Here is a 27,080-nt window from a genome sequence, read left to right as displayed (position 1 = left end):
AGCTCCACAGAAAAGTTAATACAACCTCAGGCTGTATTAACTGTCCTGACTGTTCCTCACAGAATTGTGGTAGGAATAATTAGCCTCCCTCTAAACCCAGCCCGGGTCTGCTCTGCCTTCTTCCCCGATGTGGATCACAGAACCTCCAGAGAGCTCACTGCAGGGTCCTAGGAAGGCAAATTGCGTAGCAGAGGTAACCAACTTTGCTGAGGGCAGGTGGAGGTCCTTGCGGGAAGAGAGTAATTGGTTCTGAGAAGCTGTAAGCGCCACTATTTGATAACTAAATTGCAAAGACAAAATGACTTTGCAAAAGTAAAAGTAAATACACCTCTACCCCGATATAACACGGGTTTGCACACAACACGGTAAAGCTCTGAAACACTGCTCTGAGCCGCGTGTTAAGGGTGCCAGATCAGGCCGAGGCCAAGGGGTTTGATAAGGGGCAGAAGGTCTTGGGGGCAGTCAGAGGCTCCCCCCCCCAGGGTTTGGGGGGCACGAGCTGTGGGAGGGCACTTTTGGAGGCCCCGCTGCTGGTGAGTGCCTGTCAGGGGGCGAGGTGGTGGATAGGGGTCGGAGCAGTCAGGGGACAGGGGGGTTGAGTAGGGGGTGAGGCCCTGGGGATGATTAGCGGGGAGGGGGGTGTCTCTGGAGGAGGCAGTCAGGGAACATGGCCTTACCTATAATGAGGTGAGATTTTTTGTCTCCCGAGGACTGCGTTATATCGTGGTAGAGGTGTATTAATCTGAAAATGGCATTTTCAGACAGCCAAGCAAATAAATGCATAGGAGGGCATTATATAGCTTTAATTCTCAATAACAAATATGCCGTTTCAAAATGGCTGAATGGGGTCGGTGACAACATTTTATTGAAGAGATTTATCTGAGTGGCCCCACAACAAGGGTGAACCTTTGCAGATGTGCCTGTTGCTCACACAGGTGTGCCTTTTGTCCTGGAATGGTTTAGTATTTTATTTAAATGGCCTATTGCTAATACTCTGTCCAGAGCATACCATACAGCTACATGCGCTGTGGGCAAAATCCTCATCTCCAGGCCCTGTGCTCAATCATGGTTTCCCACAAGCCTTGAACAAAGGGACCGTGTTACTGCATAGCTCCAGACGCAGCCAAGGAAGCATATTGTGACTCTAAGCATCGTCCTGGATTCCCTCTGCTCTGTGGAGGAAGTACCTGCTGCAGGGTACTTCCCCAGTGCACAGTGTAGCTCTGCTTACCAGCAGGTATTGTATTGCCCCTGTTGCACTCCACAGGAGATAGGGGTGGCACTGTCGCAGTCAATGGAGGCTGTTCTCTTCCCTGCACTAATACTCAGTCTGGACCACTGGCAAAAGGGAGCACCAGATGCCCCACTGAGTGGCTGTGCAAGCTGGGCCACAATCTAACCCATTGTCATTAGTGATTGGTCTTTGTCTAGGGGAATCTCAGGTAGTAGGTGGAGATGGGTTTCACTCACACAACAGGTGGGCAGCTGCAGCACTGCTGCACTGTGACTCCTGTTCCAGTCAATGGGGTAGTGTAGTGCCCATAGCCCCTACATGCAACCCAGGCCGGCTTTAGGCCGATTCAACCGATTCCTCTGAATTGGTCCCCGTGCTGAAGAGGGCCCTGCAGCTGTCCACCCCACCCCACCCCCAGCTCACTTTCCTCTCCTCTACTGAACGCTCCACCCCCTTTTTCTCTCCCTCCCCTGCTTCCAGTGAATCAGGTGTTCGCAGGAAGCCTGGAAACAAGCAAGAGCAGGTAAGCTGGGGTGGGGGGCGCGAGGAGGGCTCCAGGGAGGCGCGACGCGGCCCAGTCCAGCCCCGGCTGAGCGGCTCCCTCCGGCCTGGCTCCAGCCCCGATCCCTCCAGCCTGGCCCCCCAACCCCAGCCTGGCCCTCCGGCTGAACGCCCCCAGCCCCAGCTCAGCCCTGGCCTCGGCCAAGCGGTGCTGGCTCGGGCCCTGTAGTGCCGGCCCTGGTCCTGGCCGAGTGGCTCCGGCCCATCCCTGGCCCCAGCCCCAGCTGAGCAGCTCCAGGCAGCGCAGTAAGGGGGCAGGGAGAGGGTGTTGGAAGAGGGCAGGGGAGTTTAGGGGGTTGTGTAGGGGGTGGATAAGGGTCATGGCAGTCAGAGAGCAGGGAACAAGGGGATTGAATGGGGGCAAGGGTCCTGGGGGGGCAGTCAGGAAGGAGCAGGGGTTGGATGGGGCGGTGGGTGGGCAGTCAGGAGCAGGGGTTCCAGGGGCAGTTGGGGACAGAGAGAAGGGGTGGTTGGATGGGGCAGGGGTCCCAGGGGGGCGTCAAGAACTTTAGGTGGGGTTAACATGCATCCGCATACATTACGCAATGTACGTAATATATAATTTTGTTATTATTTATATAGTTATGGAAAGTAAATAATACATGGAAGAAATGAAAGGGTTTTTTTACGTGTTTGTTTTTTTAAAAAAAAGTCATCCCTGCCAGGGCCCTGTCAAAAATGTTCGAATTGGGCCCCGCACTTCCTAAAGCTGGCCCTGCATGCAACCCCTGGAACACAGTTTCTGGATCCTTGGAAACTCAGTCCCAACATCAGATACTCGGTGTATCTGCCTCACTAGCTTACAGTTGGTGTGGAGACGCCTCCTGGCCAGTCACTCAGCCTGCCCCTTTTCCCTGCGTAGAACTAAAGTGAGGCTTAAATTGAGTGCATGGGATGGATTTCTCCTTGTACGTAATATACTACATTAAGCACAGTGTATGTCAGAACAATTCTTTACCACTGAGAGTCATCAATAGTGTAATGTTCATTCAATAAATATTCCAAGTCCCATTGTATAAAAATTAATCTCAAGAGTCAGATAAACATGTTAATGCTTTTGATACTGATTGATAAATTGGTCTGTCTTTTATGGCACCCTTATAAATAACAAAGGTGTCCTTTTATTGCACAGAAACATAAGCTGTTTTCAAGTGCTGCAAATGTTCAATTGCACTTAATATGCTGACACACGGTGAAACATGGCATTTGGTGTTAATGATAGCCTGAAATGCTGAACACAATGGACTTCAAGCTTGCCCAGCTTTTGTTGTGACAATCACCTCTTGTAGTTCCAGCCCAAAGCTTAAATGCAGACGGAGAATATCTGGTCTATTCCTGAAAAACTAAAGAGGCTCGGTGGAACAGCGCTGCTGCTCTAAGAGCTGGTGGAGTAATGCTGCACATGATCCCACTTTACAAAAGCTGCGAGAGCTCACATATCGCTGATTTGAGGACACCAATATCGTCTCTAATTGGGCTGACCATCACTGTTAAAATGTATACCTGAACATAGAGCATAGACTCAGACTCTAGGACTGGAAGGGACCTCGAGAGGTCATCGAGTCCAGTCCCCTGCCCTCTCGGCAGGACCAAATACTGTCTAGACCATCCCTAATAGACATTTATTTAACCTACTCTTAAATATCTCCAGAGATGGAGATTCCACAACTTCCCTAGGCAATCTATTCCAGTGTTTAACTACCCTGACAGTTAGGAACTTTTTCCTAATGTCCAACCTAAATCTCCCTGGCTGCAGTTTAAGCCCATTGCTTCTTGTTCTATCATTGGAGGCTAAGGTGAACAAGTTTTCTCCCTCCTCCTGATGACACCCTTTTAGATACCTGAAAACTGCTATCATGTCCCCTCTCAGTCTTCTCTTTTCCAAACTAAACAAACCCAATTCCTTCAGCCTTCCTTCATAGGTCATGTTCTCAAGACCTTTAATCATTCTTGTTGCTCTTCTCTGGACCCTCTCCAATTTCTCCACATCTTTCTTGAAATGCCGTGCCCAGAACTGGACACAATACTCCAGTTGAGGCCTAACCAGCGCAGAGTAAAGCGGAAGAATGACTTCTCGTGTCTTGTTTACAACACACCTGTTAATGCATCCCAGAATCACATTTGCTTTTTTTGCAACAGTATCACACTGTTGACTCACATTAAGCTTGTGGTCTACTATGACCCCTAGATCTCTTTCTGCCATACTCCTTCCTAGACAATCTCTTCCCATTCTGTATGTGTGAAACTGATTGTTCCTTCCTAAGTGGAGCACTTTGCATTTATCTTTATTGAACTTCATCCTGTTTACCTCAGACCATTTCTCCAATTTGTCCAGATCATTTTGAATTTTGACCCTGTCCTCCAAAGCAGTTGCAATCTCTCCCAGTTTGGTATCGTCCGCAAACTTAATAAGCGTACTTTCTATGCCAACATCTAAATCGTTGATGAAGATATTGAACACAGCCGGTCCCAAAACAGACACCTGCGGAACCCCACTTGTTATACCTTTCCAGCAGGATTGGGAGCCATTAACAACTACTCTCTGAGTACGGTTATCCAGCCAGTTATGCACCCACCTTATAGTAGCCCCATCTAAATTGTATTTGCCTAGTTTATCGATAAGGATATCATGCGAGACCGTATCAAATGCCATACTAAAGTCTAGGTATTTCACATCTACCGCTTCTCCCTTATCCACAAGGCTCGTTATCCTATCAAAGAAAGTTATCAGATTAGTTTGACACGATTTGTTCTTTACAAATCCATGCTGGCTGTTCCCTATCACCTTACCACCTTCCAAGTGTTTGCATCCCACGTTTTTAATTTTGAAAATACCATGTCCCCATTTAAACAAAAGGTCTCCCCCCCTCAACCTTGCCATATAACTTTAGCTTTGTTGATTAGTCCAGTGAAATGCTGGGAATATATTTTTGAGGGCAAAACTCTACTACCCTTTAAAACCTATTTTTAAACAATAGCAGGGAGGAGACTGCTATAACAAAATAGTGGACTAGATCTTCAAGTGTGTTGACCTCTGAGCACAGGGTCAAAGGTAGCTTTCTGTCACTTTTCTACCCCCTACTCCTTAGGGCTGGTTCATCCCATGACAAACTGGAGCAGCCTCAAGGCTGCGCTAACTTACAAAGGCTGAGATAGCTCTCTAGGGTCTGATCCAAAACCACTAGGGTGCTGAGCACTCTGGCTCAGCCGCTCCCACTTCTGGCACTCTCTGAACACACCCACTCCACTGTGTGGGGACAGAGGAGCAGCAGTGAGGAGCATGGAGCTGGCTATTCTGGCTTTATGCTACCCAGGCACTCCCGAATACAAGAGGAATCCCCAGTTGCCCACTAAGTGAAGCTTTCTGGATGCTTTCCACTGCCTGAACAGCTCAAAGCAGTCAAATGGGAGCTTGAGGACTTGGCTTTACAAAGGACAGGTAGACGCTGCCATGATTACTGCCATTTTGGATAAAGGCTTCACATGGCTCCTAAGGAAACAAAATTTAAGTGTTCCACGTTTGACGTGATAGCACTGCGAACCATGCTTAGTTAATACCCAACATCCCTGTAATTATTGCAAGCAGGAAATGTTTTGTCTGATACATAAAGAGAGAGACTGAGAATTTAAAACAAAAACTTAAATTAGATCCTGTGTAAACTATGGAACTTTGTTTTTACCTTTCTTCCTTTGTGAGATGTGTCAGTCTTCTACACTTCCGAGCGAGAATAAAACTGAAAAAAGAAAACCACACACACACAAAAGGAATGATGGCATCCATTATATATATAGTGCCCTTTAAAATGCTATCGGTTGGTGGCTTGATGATGCCAGCTTCTAACATTTGTCTCTTATCTTTAGGTCTTTAAGTCTTTACCTGGTGGCCACTTTCCAACCCTTTCAATTCTTACTGAGAAATGTGGCTATACACTTCTCTTCAGTTTTGCAGGATTTAAGCTCAGCTTTCAGAAAGTTTCTAAAGATCAAATCTTTATCTCAGGCTGTCTGCTGGAGACATTTACTAGGGTTACACTAATGGAAAAAGAGGAAACATCCTTTCCCATGAAGCAGAGGGGAAAATAGCCACAGGGCAACAGTAGCCACTGCATCTGGTGCACTCTTTCTCCTGTGGGGAGGGCGTCAGGGACAGACTGGCTGGCTGGATCTATGAAGTCACTTTTCTCCAGGCCAAGGCTTAATTTGTGCCAGGGCTTGACAGGGCAGAACCCTGGCACCTGTAACTTGGCAGTTCATAGCCCCAGCACCTCTGGGTTTTCTGCAAAGTTATGAATGTAAAAAAATTACTTAAGCCCCCTGGCACCTTTTTTATTATAAATTAAGCCCCGCTCCAGGCTCATCCCCAAACACCTCCTCCACAAGTGTGTGCCATGGCATTGGCGATGTACAGACCTCTTGCTTTGGTCCCTGCATGCAGGGACCTACACTCTGGTAAGGGTCAGAAGATTCATAGCAGCTGTTTTCATGGCATAGTAAACCCGCTCATGACAGCTGTAGAATTTGGTATAGTAATAGCAAATTACCAAGACTAGAGTGGAATTAGGTGGTATGGCTCAATAGCCTTATATAAGGAAATGTTGCATTTCATTTCTGATTATTGGGGGCAAGGAGGAAAAACACATTTATTGGAAGGAAATCCCTTTTAATAGGGTTGGCTGAAAATTTTCATTCAAAACAACGGGAGGGAGGGATTGTAGAAAAAAAATTTTTTTTAAATGTTTTTGATTTTGGAGGATTTCCCCTGGCCACCAGCAACTCACTTCACATTTTTTCCTCCTCTCTCTCCCCTTTTCCTTTTCTTATTTTGACGTTGGGGAGGCCAGGGACAAAAGGGACAGGGGCAGGGAGGGAAACAGAAATAAAACAAACATCTTTTTCCAGTTTTGTCCACACCAAAACAGTTGAAAATTTCAAAAAAAGAAAAAAAAAATAAAAAAGGTGAAAAATTTTTAAAGACAAAATTTGGGGAGAAAAATGTTGAATATATTATGTGAAATAAAATAATTCATCACTTTTTGACCAGCTCTACTTTTTTGTTAATATTTTCAGATATTTTCCCCCAATGGTAGGTTTCCATGTCTCCTCAAACCCCAGGCCCACAAAAATTAATGGGCAATCGTCCCTCTTCTGTTTTACCCCATTATGGCAGGAACACTGCAACTGGGTTTGGTATCATCAAGTGTCATTCCAATGACAGCTTCCTCATCTTCAATGAGCATGGTACCACAGTAGTCTAGAAACCAGACAGGAGAAAAAAAAACAGATTTTATTAATCCAGGTACTTTGGAGAACTATGAGAGAGAAAGAGGTGAAACCACCAGCGTGGTGTGACAAAGAATATGACACCACTCTCTTGCTCCACGCAATTGTTCTGCCAGAGATTGTGTGCCCTGTTTCTCGGGCTCTGGGAAGTACTATTTTCTACCTTGGTGAGATATTTTAGATATGGGCTCCTGAGACTCTTAGCAACCTGTTCCAGGCATCTTTAAAAAGCAGGGACAATGAAAGTATTTTCATATAACTGAATTTATGACCAAAAAGATGGTGTTATAACCAACATGACTGGGGTACCAAATAATTGCACAGAAACACACTGTTCTTGAGTATTGCCGGTGTTTAATATTTTGGCAAGCACACTAGGTTTTTATGACAGGCATATGCCAGATATAAAAGATGTCAGGATACTTGTACTAAATGTTCTGGAAACACAGAGTACAATTGTTATTAAAAAGATGGCTCTCAAAGCACCAGTTTTTCCAGAGCACTCTGGACAGCTTTACAGTCACCTGTTGCAAATCCACCCAAAAGCTTAAAGGCAAACAAAGACTGTATGGTGTACTCCTGCAAGAATTAAAGAGGCACTGTGTTCAGTGCTGTCACTTTAAACGGTTTGGGCAATATTTCAACTTCCACACTCTTAGGATCTCTAGCTGGCCAAGACATATGGCTATATGTTTTTAGTTACAAACTATTCTCCAGACAAAATTGTCGCAGTCATGCAGTATATGGCATAAAATCGCTCCCCATTATGCCCCAACTCCACCATTATGTTTAGGTAAGTAATGACAGATATAGATCTCATTCTAAGATGCCACTGAAGAAAAATGGTGGACTGGGGTAAGGAGAACAACAAGGAACAAGAGTTAATGTATCCCAACTTCTTCCCTCATGTCCTATATACTCTCTAGACTCACTCTTCCCCCCCTCCCCCTTTTTAGGACTCTCAGAGAAGTAGCTGAAAAGAGATGAAATCCCCTTCTAATGTGGACGCTTGTATTAGCATAATACAATACAAAAGAAAACCCTGGATTAAAATGTAATACCCTTTTTCCTCCAGAAAGGTTCTTTGTAGTATACCATGCACTTGATGACTGAGCCCATGGGAACCCGGCTGATCAGCTGGTTTCTCATTGGTGGTAATGGTGGGTTGAAATGAATCTTCAAATTAAGAACTGGGGGAATGGCACTAACAACATACTTGGCCTGGAAAAGAAATAGTACATAAACGAAATACATTATCCAGTATTTGAGCCTCTCTCTATTACAGCTGGGGAAGCTTTACAGTATGTGTGCTGACAGTAATATCTTCCGAAGCAAAGAAAGTTTGACCCATAACATGCAAGTTACAAAGCAGACCTCTCAGGATGTCTTGGTTGTGGAAACTGTAAAATGACAACAACTACTGTATAAATGACCATCCAGTTGGGCAACTATTCTTTTCTAACTGGTCAGAAGACCATTCCTCTTACACTTGGCTTCTTTTTGATTGACCTTCCATTTTGTGGCTTGGAAGCTAACTCTGAAATGTTTCTGCAAAATGTTTTTCTTGCATTGAATTTCTATCATTGTCCCTGGAGATATTCTTTTATTCTGAAGCTAACTGAATGCAAAGGAGTAGAAATAGTAAAGGGATGACACAAATACACATCCTAGAATTCTTTGCTTCTCCGGTGCCCATCCCAAGCTGTGTCATTGGTATTACTTAGGGAATAGCAGAAAATGTGATTCCTGGTTATTGTGGCTCTCTTCTTTGTTACACTGTGTCTCTGTGTTACAGGCTTATTGAGAAGACGAGTGGAGCAATTAAAGGTTTAAAAACGCACCCCTACAAATATTTGCTCTAATGTAAGGTATTGAATTACCTCATATGATTCATGGTCTAAGGTCTCCACAATGACATTTTCACCTGATTGATCAATGCGGACTACAGGTTTCTCTAGCTTCACTCGGCCTCCCAAGAGTTCCATTAACTTCTCACTAATCTGACCAGAACCTCCAACAAACTTCCTCTCCTGGAAGAGAAAAAGAGACAGTTCAACAATGTGAAATGGACAAACTTGGTTTGGATAAAATAAGAATCATACAGAACTTTTGTTCTCAACACTCAAGATAAACCCAACTCCTTTTTGACCTTTTGGAAAGTTAGGTGACTTAATTTGGAGATCGTATACCTATTATTTCTTACCCTTTTGAGAGAAGAGACCTCTGAGCTTGCTAGGTCTGTTTACCAATGGGACAAAACGTGCCAGAAATCTCATGAGAAAGCTGTTCTCATGTGACTTCCAAACCAATTCTGGAGATCCCAGAGGTTCAGCTAAGGTTTGGATAAGCATTCAAACTTGTGAATGCTCAGCTGAAGTCAGGTTTGGATAAGCATTCAAACTTGTGAATGCTCAGCTGAAGTCAGTCTCATCCTTTTTGGAGGTCTGCCCACCAGTAATAGTAACAACGATTGCCATAATTATACATAAACAAGCTATAAAAAACAAGTAGCATGGTCCTGAAACCTGCCAGTAGTATTAATTATAACTAGAAATTTTTTAAAAACCCTCTCTCACACATATCAGAGGTGAGCCAAATAGGTTCATTTCAATATAGTAGAGTGCAATTAAATGTATATTCATTTCATGCAAGAACATTAGCCGATTCTTCCTTTTCTTCGTGTGTGTTACTTGCATTAAATATATCACTTTGCACACATTTTAGGGTTATATAACACATAAATACAGGGATTTATCTTCATCAGATTGCTCTGACAGTCTTATGAACTACAGACATAGGAAAGATTTGATTTTAGTTACCCAGCTATTGGTAGTTGTGTTTCAAATATTAGTCTGTATCTATCTAGGCACTTTTGCAATTCCCATCACCTTACACTACTTAAGTACCTCTCATATATTTAGCCTGTGAGGACAGGAAGTATTACTAATACTCTCATTTTTCAGAGGATGAACTAAGCGAAAGGGTCTGATCTGCCTGAAGTTAGAGTCAGGAACTGAACCCAAATCTCCTGATCCCCAGTCCAGTGCCTGAACCACAAGAATGGCCTTCCACACTGATACAACCTGAACCCTATTAATACTGAAATCAATGGCACCTATTGTTTCTATATAAAGTAAAAACTATGGGAGTTTGGCTGCCCATTAATGCAGCAGTGAACAGTGTCTATATGATTCTTGTCCTTCCTTTTAAAAACAAACAAAATAAATGAGTTAAAGGGCTTCTGCCAAGAAGTGTGCTGTGTTCTTCCAAAAATAAGAGCTGATGGCTTACTGTACCTGCCCACCGTTGGTGGTGGAGAATATCCTGCCTGTCCCCCCGCACTGCTTCACGTACCACAGGAACCAGAGAGCAGAGACCTCGTGAGGCTCAGAGGTGACATCCACATTCACAAACAGTGTTGCAAACCTCTTACTAGCACTGCACATGGGATCAAAGTAAAGATAGTATGTTACTATAAAAGCAGTAAGATGATATCCATCACCTAGTCCTGTTCTCTAGCAACAGCGAAAGAAAGGAGCCTCGCAATCCTCCTCTGCCAGTGATGTTAACAGGTATTTTGCCCTCAACTTCAGTGGGACCAGGAATGGCCAGTGGTAATTAAAATAATTGCTCTTATATAGTGCTTTACATAGGATAATTTCAAAAGAGCTTGCCAAAAATTAAGCCCTACAACATCCCAGTGAGGTTAGTATTATCCCTGTTTTAAAGTGGCTAAGTGACCTTTCTGGGTGACACACTCCGCAGGAGATTATATTTTCTTCTGCTAACATTTGGAGACAATTATCAGACATTCAAGATTCTGGGAACAATGGAGCAAGGCCAGACAGCTCTAATGGGTTTTGAAGCTCTGCACGTCACCTACCTACTCCTCCAATCCTTCCCCTACCCCCCGCACTGTGTCACCCATGAGACCTACAGTCCTTTCTGCTGCAGACTGGTACCTGTCTCCCCACTCCTTCAGCCAGCCACAGTCTCCTCCGCTGTATAAGCTTCAGAACCCTTCAGGAGTAGGGGAGTTTATGAGGACAATAAAGCTCAACAGAGACTGTGAGAGAAGGTCCAGGAGGGTGTGATCATTCTCATCCTTGTTCTGTCCACATTTTGGATGGATTACCATCAAGCTGCCTCCTCCTCTGTCCTTTTAAGAGTAGCAGCATGCAGGAAATCAGTCAGAATTCCCCTTTATGGGGACACACAGAACAAAGAAACAGCCTGGGGAGGAGTCGGGAAAAAAAGCAGAATGGCAAGCAGGCCTTGAGCAGAACTGGTACAGATTTATGAGGCAGATTGACAATAAAGGAGAAATCGTGATGCCATTTGCACAGCCATGTTATTATGTTGTGCATCAGACCCTGGCCATGGGCAGTGGCCTCTGCTGACGAGCATACATGTAGAAAAAGTGTCACACCTAAAAGTGGGCTGTGTCTGAAGTTTGATAGTTGTTTTCTCTCTTACTCTTTGTGCTTTGATTTAAGAGATGACAAATCTACTGAGAACTATTACAGATGAAAGATCTGTACAAGGTTTCACGATGGGTTAAAAGAAGTGTGAATACAGGCAGGAGTAAACAAACATTCTTTCACTGAACTTCAGTTACTCCCTCTATCCTCACATTGCACATCTATATAGGTGTATTAAAGCCATAGGAAGGAAGTCCCATGTCTTCCAAGCAGAAGATGCTCATTTTAGCTGCGTAACACCAAATGGGTTTCTGCGGTTACTGCTTTTGTCAACTGCCTCCCAGCAAATAGCCTCCAAAGTCAGTAAGAAGTCCTGGTTTTAAACTATTTTCTCTTTTGTTTAGTCAAACATTTTGTAAAGCAAAAAAGGCTTTTAAAAAAATAAAAGCATTTAAGCAAGTTTAAATTCAATTCTTCAGAGTTTTAATTCTTCACAGAAACAGCATCTTCTTTATCTGCTTAATGAACAGACATTTCCATGGAAGCAAAAGGCTAAGAACCTAGTTGCCCTCCAGGGAGGCTTAACCTTTGATCTGCTTTTATGAATGTCCTTGACCGCTCGGGAATATTTGTATTTGAGCAATCGCTGCAACAGCAACACTATAATTTGATATGCTGGATCATTTGCATGTTTTGATCACCATATTTCAGCTATTTACCAGCATCTTAACTGGGTGCCCAGCGCTCGCCAATAAAGGAAGCAATAAAAGAACTAATCCTGTAGGGACGAGTGGGGGATTTTTTTAGTGCTATGTGATATTTTAAGCTATTGATTAGTTACTTGTCCATGATATATCCATGTCATTGAAAAGAAAGCCATTTCTGGAGGCAGCAATTCAACGAAGATGAAACCCAGCATTTCAGTTTAGTAGAAAGATTCCTTGTGCCAGTATTGTTATAATCCTTTATTATAATCAGTTACTATATAGCTCTGAGAAGATTAGATGTAAACTGGGAGTGTTGGACTCTGAAGCTCTTTGAAGTAATGATTGGTCACCCTTGCTAATGTGATACTACCACATGTGTGCATGTTTAGTGGCTTCATGCTATTTCCTCTCTGTTAGCCACTGAGAAATTGCATGCAATCTGTGCCTATAAAGATTCTACCTCTCTTCCTTTAGAGCCATAAAAAGGCTATAATGAAACAGGCGTTTATTCAGTTCTTATTTACATATATTGTAAATATGATCAGCTCTGAAAGAGGTTTTATTATATTTAGTGGAGGAATAAATACATGTATATTAATATTTTACAGACATATAATACTTTTAGGTAATGATCTAATGTTTCCATAATATTTTCCCACTTTCCCATTATTTTTGGTATTTCAGCGCCACGTCATCTATTATTTCACATGGAAATGGCTGTTTGGTTTCAATCATTAGCACACAATGCTATTTCAGCATGAAATGCCAAACTAAAGCAAATCTGCACAATCTGTCAGACAAAAGGAAAGAATGGAGGATTAATCTTCTGGACCATTGCATTCTAGGGATCGGAAAACTGCTGTGGCATGTAACCTAACTTTTGATTGCACATGACAGATCAAGTTTAGATGCACAATGAAATCTGAAAAGCATCTTGGAATTAAGACAGGCTGACAATTACGTCAAAATTCAGGTAAAATGTCAAGTCATATTCCATCACAGATTAGAAAGATGTGACTCTCCTTGCCTGGCGCTGTGCGATATTGTGCAAGATTGTACAGGGTCTCATTTCCAACTTAAGAGGCTGGATCACCTATAACTATGTATATCAAAGATGGCTGAGCTACACCATGCATTAACAAACACTATGCTGAAGTTACCTACCAAAGATTTTGAAAATGCACATTGCCCAATTCAAGGTAACATTTCATTCATTCTTATTCTGTTTCAGTTGTCATGGATGATGATGCCAATGAGAAACTCTCTGAAGGCCTTTATGCCATAGTATACTCTACTGGATACCTGAATGCTTTTCTTACAGACAGTGCATACACACTTAAGTCAGTAGCATTTACTATTGTTGCTCAAACTTGTTCTCCATAGAATTTGTCTTAAATGGTTTATTCCCAGGGATCTTTCCCTTCGGGACTTCCTTTAGCAAGGTCTATGGATAACTGATTGCAGTACAGTTAGACACCTTAGGATTTTGTTATTTATGTTTGTCATAAACAGATAGCTAAGGGTTAATGTCTCTTTCACCTGGAAAGGAGTAACCTGAAACACCTGACCAGAGAACCAATCAGGAAACAACACTTTTTCAAATCTGAGTGGAGGGAAGTTTTGGGGTGTGAGTTCTTTGTCTTGTGTCTGTGCCCTCTCGGCTCTGAGAGTGATCTCTCTCTATCTCCTGCCTTTCTAATCTTCTGTTTCCAAGTTGTAAGTACAAAGATAGTAAGACAATAGGTTTATATTGTTTTTTTTTTTTTTTGATATTTACATGTGTGTAGTTGCTGGAGTGTTTTGAATTGTATTCTTTTTGGATAAGGCTGTTTATTCACATTTTTTTCTTAAGCAATTGACCCTGTATATTTTCACCTTATACAGAGACTATTTTTAATGTATTTTTTCTTTCTTTTTAAGACCTGTTGGAGTTTTTCTTTAGTGGGGACTCCAGGGAATTGAGTCTGCAGCTCATCAGGGAATTGGTGGGAGGAAGAAGTCAGGGGGAAAATCTCTTTGTGTTAGATTTACTAAGCCTGACTTTGCAAACCCTCTGGGTGAGGGGGGGAAGAGAGATTAGCTCTCTCGGTACTTGTGTTTCCGGGACTGGAAACAGAGAGGGTGGAGTCCCTCTGTTTAGATTCATGGAGCTTGCTTCTGTATATCTCTCCAGGAACCCAGGGAGGGAACACCTGGAGGGGAGGAGGGGGAAGGGAAATGGTTTATTCCCCTTTGTTGTGAGACTCAAGGAATCTGAGTCTTGGGGTCTCCCAGGGAAGGTTTTGGGGAGACCACAGTGAGCTAGGCACTGTATAAATCCCTGGCTTGTGGCAGCGTTATCACGTCCAAGCTGGTAACTAAGCTTGGAGGTTTTCATGCTAACACCCATATTTTGGACGCTAAGGTCCAGATCTGGGAAAAAATGTTATGACAATGTTACATTTCCAAAGGCATAAATAAAGGCAAAAACCATAGGAAGGTTTTGGACAACAGCCTGTTGCAACTGTATTGTGTGGAAGACTAGGGTAGGAATTCCACCCATTCACAGTGAGCACGTGGCCACTAGTGGCTGGCTGAAGCTTAGAAGGAACATTAAGTGTTCATTTTATAGGTGAAAGGTAGCAAATCACTTCCTCTAGCTTAAGCAGGCACAGGTCTGTGTTTCTAGAGCTGTAGGCTCATCCTGGTTCTAGCTCCTGGGTGTAGTTTATTTAGTAATTCTGAGTGTACTTCTAGAAATGGCAGCACCGCGCTGTAATTTTCTTATGTATGACAAAATCTAGTCAAACTGTTCTTGAGTTACAGGCAAAATAAAAATTCATGTGATGTATGCATAACAACAGGCAGTATTGTCAGTACCTCTGTGCTATATACGGTACAGTGTTAACAAAAGGGCCACTTAGGTGTTCAGGTAATTCAGTCGCAGTCTCAGGACTGTATACTGAATTCTTATAGTGACTGTAGAAAATCAGCTGGCCTAACACTAAATAATTGAAGGCAATATCTCATCAAAAGTTCAGTACAGGAACCTAGCTATACCAGAGCATACCTGTTTTACTGCCAAACATTCAGAACTTCTGAGTAAACCAATTACAAAATCAGAGTCTTGTTAAATCTCCTGTTTCAGAGTAGCAGCCGTGTTAGTCTGTATCCGCAAAAAGAACAGGCGTACTTGTAGCACCTTAGAGACTAACAAATGCTACAATAAATTTGTTAGTCTCTAAGGTGCCACAAGTACTCCTGTTCTTTTTATTAAATCTCCTGTCACCTGACCTGGAAGCATTACACTAGACTAACCAAAAAGCAAATAATCTTTTAGTCCACAAAAGCTGTTTACAAGAATAACAGAAAAGCTACAAATCTGCCACCATGAAGCAATACCACTATGAAGATTCAAGCCTATAACTCCTTTGTGCTGTTTGTTTGCTCTTAAAACTACAGTATCCCTAGATGCTATGCTGCCAGATTAAATTCCAGAATTTAAGGGTGCTGCTAGCTATCAATAGATATCTAAAAACTACGTTTCTGAGAACATAACTATCTCTGATTTCTGGAATGCCCAAGATACATAAAACATAATTTCCAAGTTTAGTGCGTGAGGCAAGCAGATATTTTTCAGGTTCCTGAGTAGTAGCCGTGTTAGTCTGTATCTGCAAAAAGAACAGGAGTACTTGTGGCACCTCAGAGGACTAACAAATTTATTGTAGCATAAGCTTTTGGAAGTGAGCTGTAGCCCATGAAAGCTTATGCTACAATAAATTTGTTAGTCTCTAAGGTGCTACAAGTTCTCCTGTTCTTTTTGCAGATATTTTTCAGTTCGTCCAAACAGGCCTGATACAGAGACAGCTGAATCCAGTTATAAGCAGGTCATCAGCAAATGAAATAAATTAGTATATAACAAGCAGAGACGTTACCCATGGTTTCAATGCTAGCAAACGTTACGTTTTCATCTGACCTTTATTTGGGTTAAAATAACGTATGGAAAATAATGGGATGCACTGTGTATTTGCTCAGTTATTATAGTTATCAAACCTGATCACTATTTAGAATCCTCTGCTTTTCTTCCCAGTGAAGAGAACTTTGAAGGTCATATTAATGAGGATGAGCCATGGACATTCAAGCGTAAGTGTCAAGCCAAGACAGTATTTGGATGGGACGCCTCCAGAGAAAAACATCAAGTGCTGCAAGAAGTGCTATTGGTGATTTGGTAGGTCTCTCTCTCTCTCTCTCTCTCTCTGAGTCAGCACTGATTCAAAGCCCCATCATAATGTCAGTGAACTCTGTATTGCTGGAAGTTTTGTCTTTCAGATTAAGATGTAAAACCAATATCCTGTTCATCTGTGGTCATTAAACCTCTTAGCATATTTCTGCAAAAGCAGTGTTAGCTGTGGTCAAATTTCAGTGGAGATAATTAGAATCCACCTACTCCAATTACCCCTGGCACTTTCAATGGGCCATTGTATTCCTCACTGCCTGTATTAGCTGTACTCTGCACAGTTCTGCCTGCAGCACTATCTAACTATAACCTCTTATACACTTTAATATTAAAGTGATTCTTACTTTGTCCAACAAACTTTGTCGATGAAATCTTGCATAGACATTTTGTCCCATTCTTCTGCATGTGGTGCCTTCCATGGGGCTTCATTAGGAATCTATGACAAAATAAGAACAGCAAATGTTCAGTAATAAAATTGCACACTGTGGACATGTCTTCACTACATACACTAGACTGGCACAGCTACACTGTGCAGCTATGCTGGCACAACCCCATAGCGTAGACGCAGCACACACGGACAGAAAGGATTTTTCTATTTGTGCAGGAACACGACCTCCCTGAATGGATGCATTCTTCTATCAACACACTATGATTTTTCTTCAGGAATTGTCTTAATGGTATAAAGGACGGGACTAGAAAAGTGATCCAGAAATTATGGTTTCCCAGATTTATACCAATCATTTTCATTGGGACAAAAGGTTTCGTCTCAGCACTTACCTGAGCTTTCTATTCCAGATAAGACTACTTCTATTTTAACTTTATAGGCAGAATTCTTACATACATTTTCAGAGAGAACACTTAGCACAAAATTCTGCTTGTCTGGAAAAAAAAAAAAAACCAGCCCTTCTCCCTTGTCTCTTAACACAGACTAATTTTTAACTGTCAGTTGATTTCACATTAAAATTAGAAGATACAGACTGATTTAAGACTCTTTTTTAAAACAAATAGTTTAAAGAAAAGACATATTTGAATAATTTTCTCTGATCAGTACAAATTTTTGCTATTATTTTTAGTATTTATTCTATAAACATATTGAGGGGGGTTTTAAAGGCAAGAGAGCAACTCTTATGGGTAGAAAAATCTATCTGAAAAGAGAGTCAGTCTTAGAAACCGAGTAATAAAAACATGTATTATTTTGGGGGCACTAATTCAGTTTCAATCATAACAATGCAAGACCACAGTTACAAGCTCACCTGCACTACAGAATGCTGCTAAATGTTCTTGCTAGAAATTTACACAATTTCTAAACAGAAATAAAGTGGATTTAGCAGAAGATTTAAAAAAATAGACTAAAACGTTGTCTAGTGAGGTAAAATGTTGTGCTGGAGCGAAGTGTGCAATTCTGTCCATGCTGTTGGCGGGCCATTCATCTAGTGGTTTCAGTTCCTTTAGCAAACACTGCAACTCATATCTCGTAGCAAAAATCTCAAATATATCCATCCTTCCAGTCTGTGAGCAGAGCAGTACATGTGCAGTGTGTGACTGGAGAGGGGAGATAGGAATAGGTAATGTGCCAAGATAAACTGGTATGATGGGAGAGCCTAATTTTGGCAATTGATCTTTGATTATCGCCAGATAAGTATGCCCAGTGGTTGGTGATGGGATGGGATCTGAGTTACTGCAGATAATTCTTTCCTGAGTGCTGGCTGGTTAGTCTTGCCCACATACTCAGGGTTTAGCTGATCACCATATTTGGTGTCAGGAAGGAATTTTCCTCCAGGGCAAATTGGTAGAGGCCCTGGAGGTTTTTCGCCTTCCCCTGCAGTGTGGGGCATGGGTCACTTGCTGGTGGATTCTCTGCAGCTTGAGGTCTTCAGACCACAATTTGAAGACTTCAATAACTCAGGCATAGGTTAGGGGTTTGTTATAGAAGTGGATGGGTAGGATTCTGTGGCCTGCTTTGTGCAGGGGGTCGGACTAGATGATCACATTGGTCCCTTCTGACCCTAGAATCTATGAATCTATAGCTCCCCTGTTTATGTTTTGAAGAACCTGCACTTTCCTTTTTAAACACTCCTAGCTCAACAGTATAGTAAGAACCAGTGTACATCACCTTTAACACATACTTAGCTGGTGAAGTTAGTTAAAGCCTCTGGGGAAGGAGTTTAGCATATGTTAAAGGCAGTGTGCCTTGCCTACACAGGGCTATTAAGACATGCTAGTTAGTATGTGTCATTTAACATGTGCTAACATCACACCTTTGAATCTCATACAAGGGCTAACTGAATTGGACAGCTGAGTCTCTACACACCTCCTTTCCCATTTCATCCATCGTCCTCCATAGATTGTTGAAATCTAAGATGACAAAAGGGTTCCACATAGTAGGAAATGCACCCTTAAAGGGATAACTTTTACCCTAAAAGAAAAAAAAAAAGCATAACCAGAATACAATTTTTAAAACTACTAATTCACTTGAATGACCACAACCTCAATGTACGCAAGTTAATACCCAAGACTTAAACAGTCACCAGATATTTCCAACCAGTACACATAACAGTAATCATGTGACAGATTAGTTAATCCGCTGCACATGAGAGTAGAATTAATAGGAAGAACAAATGATAAGAATGCTATAACCTTGTATCTTTAAAAGCTGAGTAAGTAGGTTTTAAACTGACACCTCCAACCAAGACAAAAAGTAAGGTTAAGATCAACACAATAAGCAGGCAGCTTTGGAGTGTTGGCATTTATTTGGGGTGATCAGTTTTGTACTGAATATTTACATTTGATTACATTTTCTTTCCTAAATGAGACTGGAAGATACTATATTGTTATTCATTTTAAAAAGCAAAGTGACTGTGATAGGAAGACTATCTTGGCCATAGCTTAGAGGTTTTCCTGAAACAAACAACAATTTATAGTTTCAAAAAGACTAATTAGAAAGGTAACATTTGTGAATCATTAATCTTTATTAGCCATCCATATTTTCCACAATATTTTTGGTATATATACGTTTCATGGAGATAGGCTAACCAGTATGGAAGTCATTATGTCATTGGCTATATCAGTATTTGATTTTGCATGTAGTTATTACTATGAATTAAGGAAGTCTGGCTTCATGGAAGGAGTGAGAAGATGGCTAATTTGTAGGTACTATTTTGTTTGCAGGGGATTTCCCTGATTGTTTTTGTGGCTGGCAGACTTGATAGCTTTGTGAAGCTACTAAAAGTCACTGCCCTTAGTTATTCCTTTCGCAAAAAACACATTCCAGGGCCTACTGAGAATATTCTCTGGTAAGAACACTACAGGTTATTTAATGTTGCAAGAATATACAGCCTTGGTGGGGAAAAAAATCACTCTCATGCATTTAAGATGGTATTGCAGCAACAGGAATACAATGGATATAATATTAAATTGTAATAAACATTTCATACAGTGTCCTACAAAATGATTACTGGAAACAAATTCAAATCAGCTTGTATATAAGCATAATAACATGATTAAAATGTTAAGAAATGGATAACAAACAACAATGTATCATGTTGAGAAGCGTCTATTGGACTGTTGTATGCAGCAGTCTTAGGCCTGGTTTTATTTAACCTCTTTATCAGCAGTCCGGAAGAGGGGATTAGATGCAAATTAGTTAAATCTGCAGCTGTTGCAGACACCAGAGGGTGCAGCAATGCAACACAACACAAAGGGATCTTGAGAGATTAGAAAAGTGGGATGGAAATAAAGTGAAATACAACCTTGAAAAAAAACAAGCTAACAACCTTTGAGGAAATCTAATTCAAAGAGAGGGAGCTACTTAGAAAGCAGTAGTAATGTCAAAAACAAACCAAAGGGTGATAGTAATAGCAAATTGCAAATCAATTTGTAATGAGATAGAACAACAAAAAAGACACAATGCCATTTTGGATAAGATGAAAGAGAGACTGTTTTCAGTATAGTGTTTGTAAGGACACAGGTAGCCTAGTGGAAGACAGCTGGGAAGGCTTGTAAGCAAAACCAAAGCAATACAAATAGGAGGAAAGCAGTGGAAGGAGTTTTGGGTATTTTTATTTTATTTTACATATGGACATAACAGTTATTACTAGGGATGCCTGAGAACATCATGTCCTTTCACAGTAACTTGCATGTGGGGAATTTGTTGTCAAAAAATGCTGTTTCCTCAAAGCCAAAATGTTTTGCAAAGACATGTCAGTTTTGATGAAGTGTGTGTTAAAAAGGTTTCTGAGCTCCAAGGTGGATTGTCCACTCACTTCCAGAAAAAAAGAGACACACAGATGGAAAACTTGACCTTTTCAACCTGACAACTACTATTTCAATGCCGTTTTATTTCATGAAAACATTTTAAAAGGTTTTGATTTTATTCCAAAGGGAAATAAAATAAATTTTGGTGGTGACTGGAGGACAACAATTCCATTTTGTGGTAATCTTTGAGGTTTCAACATTTGTTTTCTTTCTGCACCGTAATTGGCTGAAGATGAACCTGGGCAAGAATGAGATGATGCTCAAGAGGGAAACACTTGGAAGATCAAACTCTCACTATCACCTTGCCCTTCATTGAAAAAGTCTGCCCTTAGATTATCAAATCTTTCCAGGATTTAGGGAGGCTCCTATCCCGTTGTAAAATGTTGCAGTTGCAATCAAACCTCCTGCAAGTTTAACAAAGAGGAGACTACTGAGAAGTGTGTTCTCCATAAAGTGTTGTTTTTGGCATGGGCTTGCTTTAAGCCATGCGGACACGTTTTCAGTCTCCTAACTATATACATGAAATTATAATCTATAACCTTACTATAACATCACTGTAACAATTACTATAACAGCCATGCTCAGTGCATTATGAGCCTTCCAAAGACACCCAACATGACAAACTTTGCATTGGATGCCACACAATCATTTTATAAAGATGAACATGGGTGTGTAGGGTGTTCCCCCGAGGTACAGAGCATCACAGTAAGTTCATGCATTTTTTTTTAAAAATCCACCATTGGCCAGACACAAGATCCAGAATTAGATGGACCTTTGGTCTATACTGCTACAATTGTTAATTGTTCCTTTGAGGTGGGAAACATCTTTGAGTTTTGCAGGAAAATTAGCACAGCTACAAGAAAGTTGCACTATTACATAAACTAGGTGTCACAGGGTGGCTGGCCCCTGTAAATGAACTAGGTCCAGTTCCCTTGTGCCAGAACAAGTATCCCCTGTTTGGCCAATTGAGAGGGTGGGACAGACGCTGTGGGCTATGAAGGATGAGGAAGAGATGCAACGAGAGGATGTCCAGTGACTCAGAGCAGACTGGCTCAGTCAGGGGCTGGTGAGAGTTGCCAGAGAGCAGGGGACTGGAGAAGTCCCAGAAAGAAGCAGAAGGTAGTTCCTGCAAGAAGGGTGAAGGCAGCAAGAGGAGTTTGCTAGCTTGCATCCCCAAGCCAGAGAGCCAGGGCTGGGGGACTGAAGGCAGGAAGAGCGAAGGGAACTGCCTGCTGGCTCTAAGCCAGAGCTAAGGGCCAGAGAGTTCTGAAGGCAGGGGAGCAGCAGAGGCGCTTACCCACTGACATTGCCAGATTTGGAGAGCGGGATCCTTAGGAACTGTAAGATGACCTGGGGGAGTAATGGATGCTCCCCAGGCAAGTTCCTACTGGAAAGAGCAGGGTTGCCCTCCAGCTGGATGGCTGGGGTGATTTTCATGGGACAAGGACAGGAGAGGACTGCACTGAAGAGCCAGAGTGTGGTGAGAGATGCTAAGGTGGTGTGTTGCATGTATTGTTTGGCTTATGCTGGAGGAATTCTGGACTATGGGACTTTCATTATGACTTGTGTGCACAGGACTCTTGTAATAAATGAACCCAACAAGAACTATATTTATACTTGAAAAGATGCTTTGGATTATTTCTGGGGAATCTGAAGGAGGGAAACTGAGGCAGGCGTACCTATGCTGCAGCCTGCAGCAGGAGGGCGTTCCAGCAGAGGTGCTCAGTGACACTAGATAACGCTTTTCATCCAAAAGAAGCTGCATTTGAAACATGTTGACAATTTCTTTTAGCCTTTCAGGAAAGGCTAATGCCAAGCATTATGGCTATTAACAAATAATTTTCACAGTAACGAAGACAAACTTGACCGTGAGCCTAAACGATTTTGGAATGGTGGGGCTACATTTCACAAGTGTAAATCTTGTACCAGTCTTCCCTAAGAAAGTGTAAAACTGTTTTGTTTCAAGTACCTTACATTTTCCGGGCCTACAAGCATGAAACACACATGCATGCTGTGCTCAAAAAAAAACCGAAGACAGAAGCAGACAGCATTCTCTTTATTCTAACTGATTTTGTTCTGTGCTTCCTTCTCCACCTGAGGCATTTCTGAGTTATCCCCTCTGAATTAACTCAAGTCTCATGAGTTCCCTATAATGCTTCTGTTGACTAACAATACACTTAAAATATTCTTGTTTTGGTATTCTTCTACTCTTTTATTGCATTTGAACTGCACAAAGGGAGAACTCAGATGTGTCTCCTGTGCAGAAAACTGATGCCTGATTTCTCATATAGCACAAGGGTCTTCCAGTCTGGATAAAGAACAACAATTCTAGAACTAAAGATGCCTTGGATGCAAGCTATGTAAACGTATGTGTAAGCCATGCCCGCTCAGTGTGACACTCTGCCTCCGTCTAGTAGTGGCTAGGCCAGATAGAGAGATTGCTGAGACTGTTACAGCCCTGGCTAAGAGCAATGCATCTTCTAGCTCTGGCAGTAGGGGCTTATGCATTAAGATTAAGAGGTCCTAGGTTTGAACCCTGCTGCCAACAACCCACCCAGGGGTGTCAGCATTACACGTGCACTGCTATAGTCATTCTAGTTTTACCTTACCATGTAGGGCCATGACTACTGATGCCAAAGGCTTTCCAAAGAAAGGCCAGGCCCACAGATGAAAATCATGTGCCAGGATGTGCAAACTTTTTACCTCTTTCCATTTCTTTATATATAACCATATGATCAAGTCAGACTGGCATCAGAAATATAACTTTAAATGTTACTCCAGCTGCATATTTAATTTCACTTCTCAATATCAGTACCAAAATGCCCAAGGGCATGGATCTTCAAAGGCATTTTATTCGTAACTTCACTTGTGATTTTGCCAAAAATGGAGCCCTGGAGAGAATAGCAGAAGCTGGACCTGCTTCAGTATAGGGCTCTTGGCTGCTCTGAAAGGTTGATGCCATGTTATACAGTATAGAGGATGTTGAAGAGGCTGACTGTACAAAGGGCAAATTGATGTAACAAAACCAGGCAAACCATCAAACTTAGACACAAACAAAAAGAGCACCAAAGAGCTTAAGGTAAAGTCTCACCAGATATTACAACCCCAACTGGGGCTCTAAAAGGAAATTATTCCATGCATCTGCTTTGGAAAATACCATTACAAATAATGCCTTGCTTAGCTAATATAAGGGCTATAGGTGTCAGCCTCCTGTGCACACCCATTCTTAGATTATATTAAACTCATAGCACAAAGAGAAAATTGTAGTCATGATAGAACCATAGAAATGTAGCACAGACACGGGGGGTGCCTGAACTGGGGGTGCAGAGGTTGTGTTCCAAGTGCTTTCTCCTGGGAGCAAACGGGAAGAGAGAGAGAGAGAGAGAGAGAGAGCGCGAGCATGGAGCAGGAAGAAGAAGGACGCCATGAGTCTGCCCTTTCCCCCACATGCCAACCAGCAGAGCTTGCAGGTTACAAGGGAGAGTAATGGGAGGGTTTTCTATTGCACCCCACAAAGCGGTGTTGCTTATTACTGTCCCCTTCCAGCTGCCAGGGCCGGCTCCAGGCACCAGCTTATCAAGCAGGTGCTTGGGGCGGCAATTCCAGAGAGGGGCGGCACTTTCACGTATTCGGCGGCAGTTCGGAGGGTCCCTCGCTCCCGCTCGGAGCGAAGGACCTCCCGCTGAATTGCTGCAGATCACAATCACGGCTTTTTTCTTTTTTTTGGCTGCTTGGGGCGGCCAAACCCCTGGAGCCAGTCCTGCCAGCAGCTAGGGGACCCCAAATGAAACTATGCATCTCTGAGGCACAATGCCTCCGGGTGCTTATGCACCACCCCTACCAAGAGTAGAGTGTTAAAAAATGATGAAGCAGCCCTTTGTCTGTAAGATATTAGAAGTGGAAACCATGTGTCCCATTCGTCTGTAAAACACCATACCCATTTATCTTAAATAAAAATAATCTGTTCTTATTTTAAGACAGCGGTTTTCAACCTGTGGTCTGCGGACCAAGGGGGTTCATAGACTACCTCCAGGATTTCCAAAAGGGGTCTGTATCTCCATTTGGAATGTTTTAGGGGTCCCCAAATGAAAAAAAGGTTGAAAACCACAGCTCTAAGAAATTGCATGTAATGTGCAAAACATTCTCTGCATCATGCTACCATAGTTATTCTTTTAGCTAAACCGTCTCAACACTGGAGACATAGGTTCTAATCCCACCACAAATGTCACCCTATAAATTGATTCATTGCTATGTATGTTTGTAAGTATGTGGTGCCCTGTACTGATTTACAACACGTGCACAATCATACCAGTTCTCTTCCCTGCTTAAAAATGAGTGATGTCTGATACAGCAAGGAACAAGGTGCAAGAGAGACATGGTAAAGAGCTATGTCAGTATGAAATTTAATCTATATAAAAACCACACTGTTTCTCAGCTGCAGCTCTACAGAATATATCTGGAGATTTGCACTCTCTTACACAATGAGTAAGACACCTAGAATTGTGCAGAATTTGTCACTTAATTCCTTTGCAAACATAACTCTTATTAAAGCATGCTGGCTAGCAAACCAAGCCATCTACTGCTGTGATGAACAACTAGACCTACATATACAATCGTATTAGAGTTGTCAAAGAATTTTATTTCTTATTAGAAAAAGGCCAGTTTGAACTACAAGCTCCATTCTCTCTCTTCTTGTTCTGGACTCCATATGTTGAGATAATTAGTTACCATACTCATCTGTATATTATAAATATACAGCTGGAGTAATATATATATATATAAATTCCATATAAAAATATGAACCACAAAGACCACTGAAGTTGCGAAGTCAAGCATTCAGGTAGGAAATAAGGTCGTCTATGCAACCTTACTTTGGCCCTCTTGCACCTATGCATTAGAACAGCTTTTAATTACTTGATCAAATGATATTAATTCTAGTCCACCATGATTGTCAGTGTTTTGTAAATGGTGATATGCAGGAATATCTCCATTCTACATGCAACATAACCAAGCACACACACTTGGAACAATCATTCTGAAAGGCAGTGGAGTTAAGCGGCTTAAACTAGGGTCTGTCATATTATAGACCTGAGTTCCATTCCCTGTTGTGCTATCTCTCAGATCCTTGGTTAATCTCATCTGCAAAAGTGGAGTAGGGGAAAGGATATTTGCCTGCCTCCTACGGTAGGATTATGGGGCCTTGCTTTATAATAAGCTTTTTGAAGTGCAGAGAATTAATACCAATCAGTGGAAGAAGTGTTACTACAAATCACTGCATCTGGAATTGCAAGCCTTCCTTTTTGCGCCTTTCTATACTTGAATAAAAATGCTTACAAAATTAAACCCATTAAAAATGTTTGCTATTTCATTCCATAAAAACCTTTGAGAGTGTTTTGGGATTTTTTTTCTCGTTTCTGTTCTTTTAAAGAAAAAAAAATGTGGGGGAGAGGAGTTTCAGCTTGCGGAAAAAGTCATCCAGGTTTGACTCACTGGTAAAGAGATAGGGCCACTGTGCAAAACCAGAAAATATATTTTATTTAAAACAGAAGAGAATGTTGGGATCACTCGAATTTTTATGATTCTCCAGGCTGAAATTTGTTATTTAAAAGTGATGCATGACACCAGACTGGCTCCAACAGGCATGTGTGAAACTCATGGGAATCAAGCAGCTGTTCCTGTATGAAATACACATTTGTCTAGTTTCCATTTCTATGATGATTCTCAATCAGCAATATAAGGAAAAAAAACAGTTATTACAATCGAGTGCAATTTAGGCTTTGCTCCAAGCAGGCTGGATTAAACAAGCTGAGTGGGTACTATGGCTGCTTATCCTTATCTCCTAGGAAACAGAAGGAAAGGACTCGGAAAGGTTCCTTCCATTCATCTGCCAATTCTAATTAATCAAAAAACCTTGCTTGATCATGTAATTTTTTCTTATTCCTTCCATCCACATACAAACCATAAGGGCACAGTTGCCAGAGTTCAAGTGAACTTCATTGATATTTAGCATCTCTGACCAGACCTGCTCTACAGACAGCGCTGGGAGAAGTGACCACGTACTGTACAACTTTGCTTTTGCAATTTTGTCTGTACATCACGTAGCATCTTTTACCTCTGCTATAATAATTTCATTTGTTAAAAAAAATCTAACTGTGAATTCACCCTTTGCAATCATTGCCAGATAGCCAGCTCTCGGAAGTGAAGATGTCCATTTATCCACAGGGCAGGGCCAAAGGAGACAGCACAAGAGCAAGCTTTCTTCACATGCCCATCACTGATTGCTACTTCAGCTACAACACGGAGAGAATCAAGCCTGGAGATCAGACCATATTTTCATCTCTCTCCCCATTCAGTCTTTGGCCTCTCTTTTGAGAATGTCAATGAGGCTGACTGTACAAGGATGTTTT

General features: G+C 41.9%; 1 protein-coding gene across 4 annotated transcripts in view; it reads right to left on the bottom strand.

The window, feature by feature from the left end:
• MAOB (monoamine oxidase B) overlaps positions 1-27,080 on the bottom strand; it is a 71,371-nt gene that overhangs the window by 8,292 nt on the left and 35,999 nt on the right. For all 4 annotated transcript variants that reach the window (XR_007772113.1, XR_007772112.1, XM_050936608.1 and 1 more), the window contains exons 4-10: positions 18,731-18,835; positions 16,764-16,855; positions 10,372-10,513; positions 8,956-9,105; positions 8,137-8,296; positions 6,950-7,046; positions 5,476-5,529 (exon numbers count right to left, since the gene is read on the bottom strand). Coding sequence is in view for 2 of the 4 variants with exons in the window: in XM_050936608.1 (XP_050792565.1) it covers positions 5,476-5,529; positions 6,950-7,046; positions 8,137-8,296; positions 8,956-9,105; positions 10,372-10,513; positions 16,764-16,855; positions 18,731-18,835 (800 nt within the window). In the remaining 2 variants the exon portion in view is untranslated. The remainder of the gene's footprint in view (positions 1-5,475; positions 5,530-6,949; positions 7,047-8,136; positions 8,297-8,955; positions 9,106-10,371; positions 10,514-16,763; positions 16,856-18,730; positions 18,836-27,080) is intronic.

This window comes from Gopherus flavomarginatus, chromosome 1 (genome assembly GCF_025201925.1).
Source record: "Gopherus flavomarginatus isolate rGopFla2 chromosome 1, rGopFla2.mat.asm, whole genome shotgun sequence".
Classification (NCBI taxonomy): domain Eukaryota; kingdom Metazoa; phylum Chordata; order Testudines; family Testudinidae; genus Gopherus; species Gopherus flavomarginatus.
The sequence above is the reverse complement of the archived record's forward strand: the minus strand, read 5'-3'. Positions and strand labels throughout refer to the sequence as shown.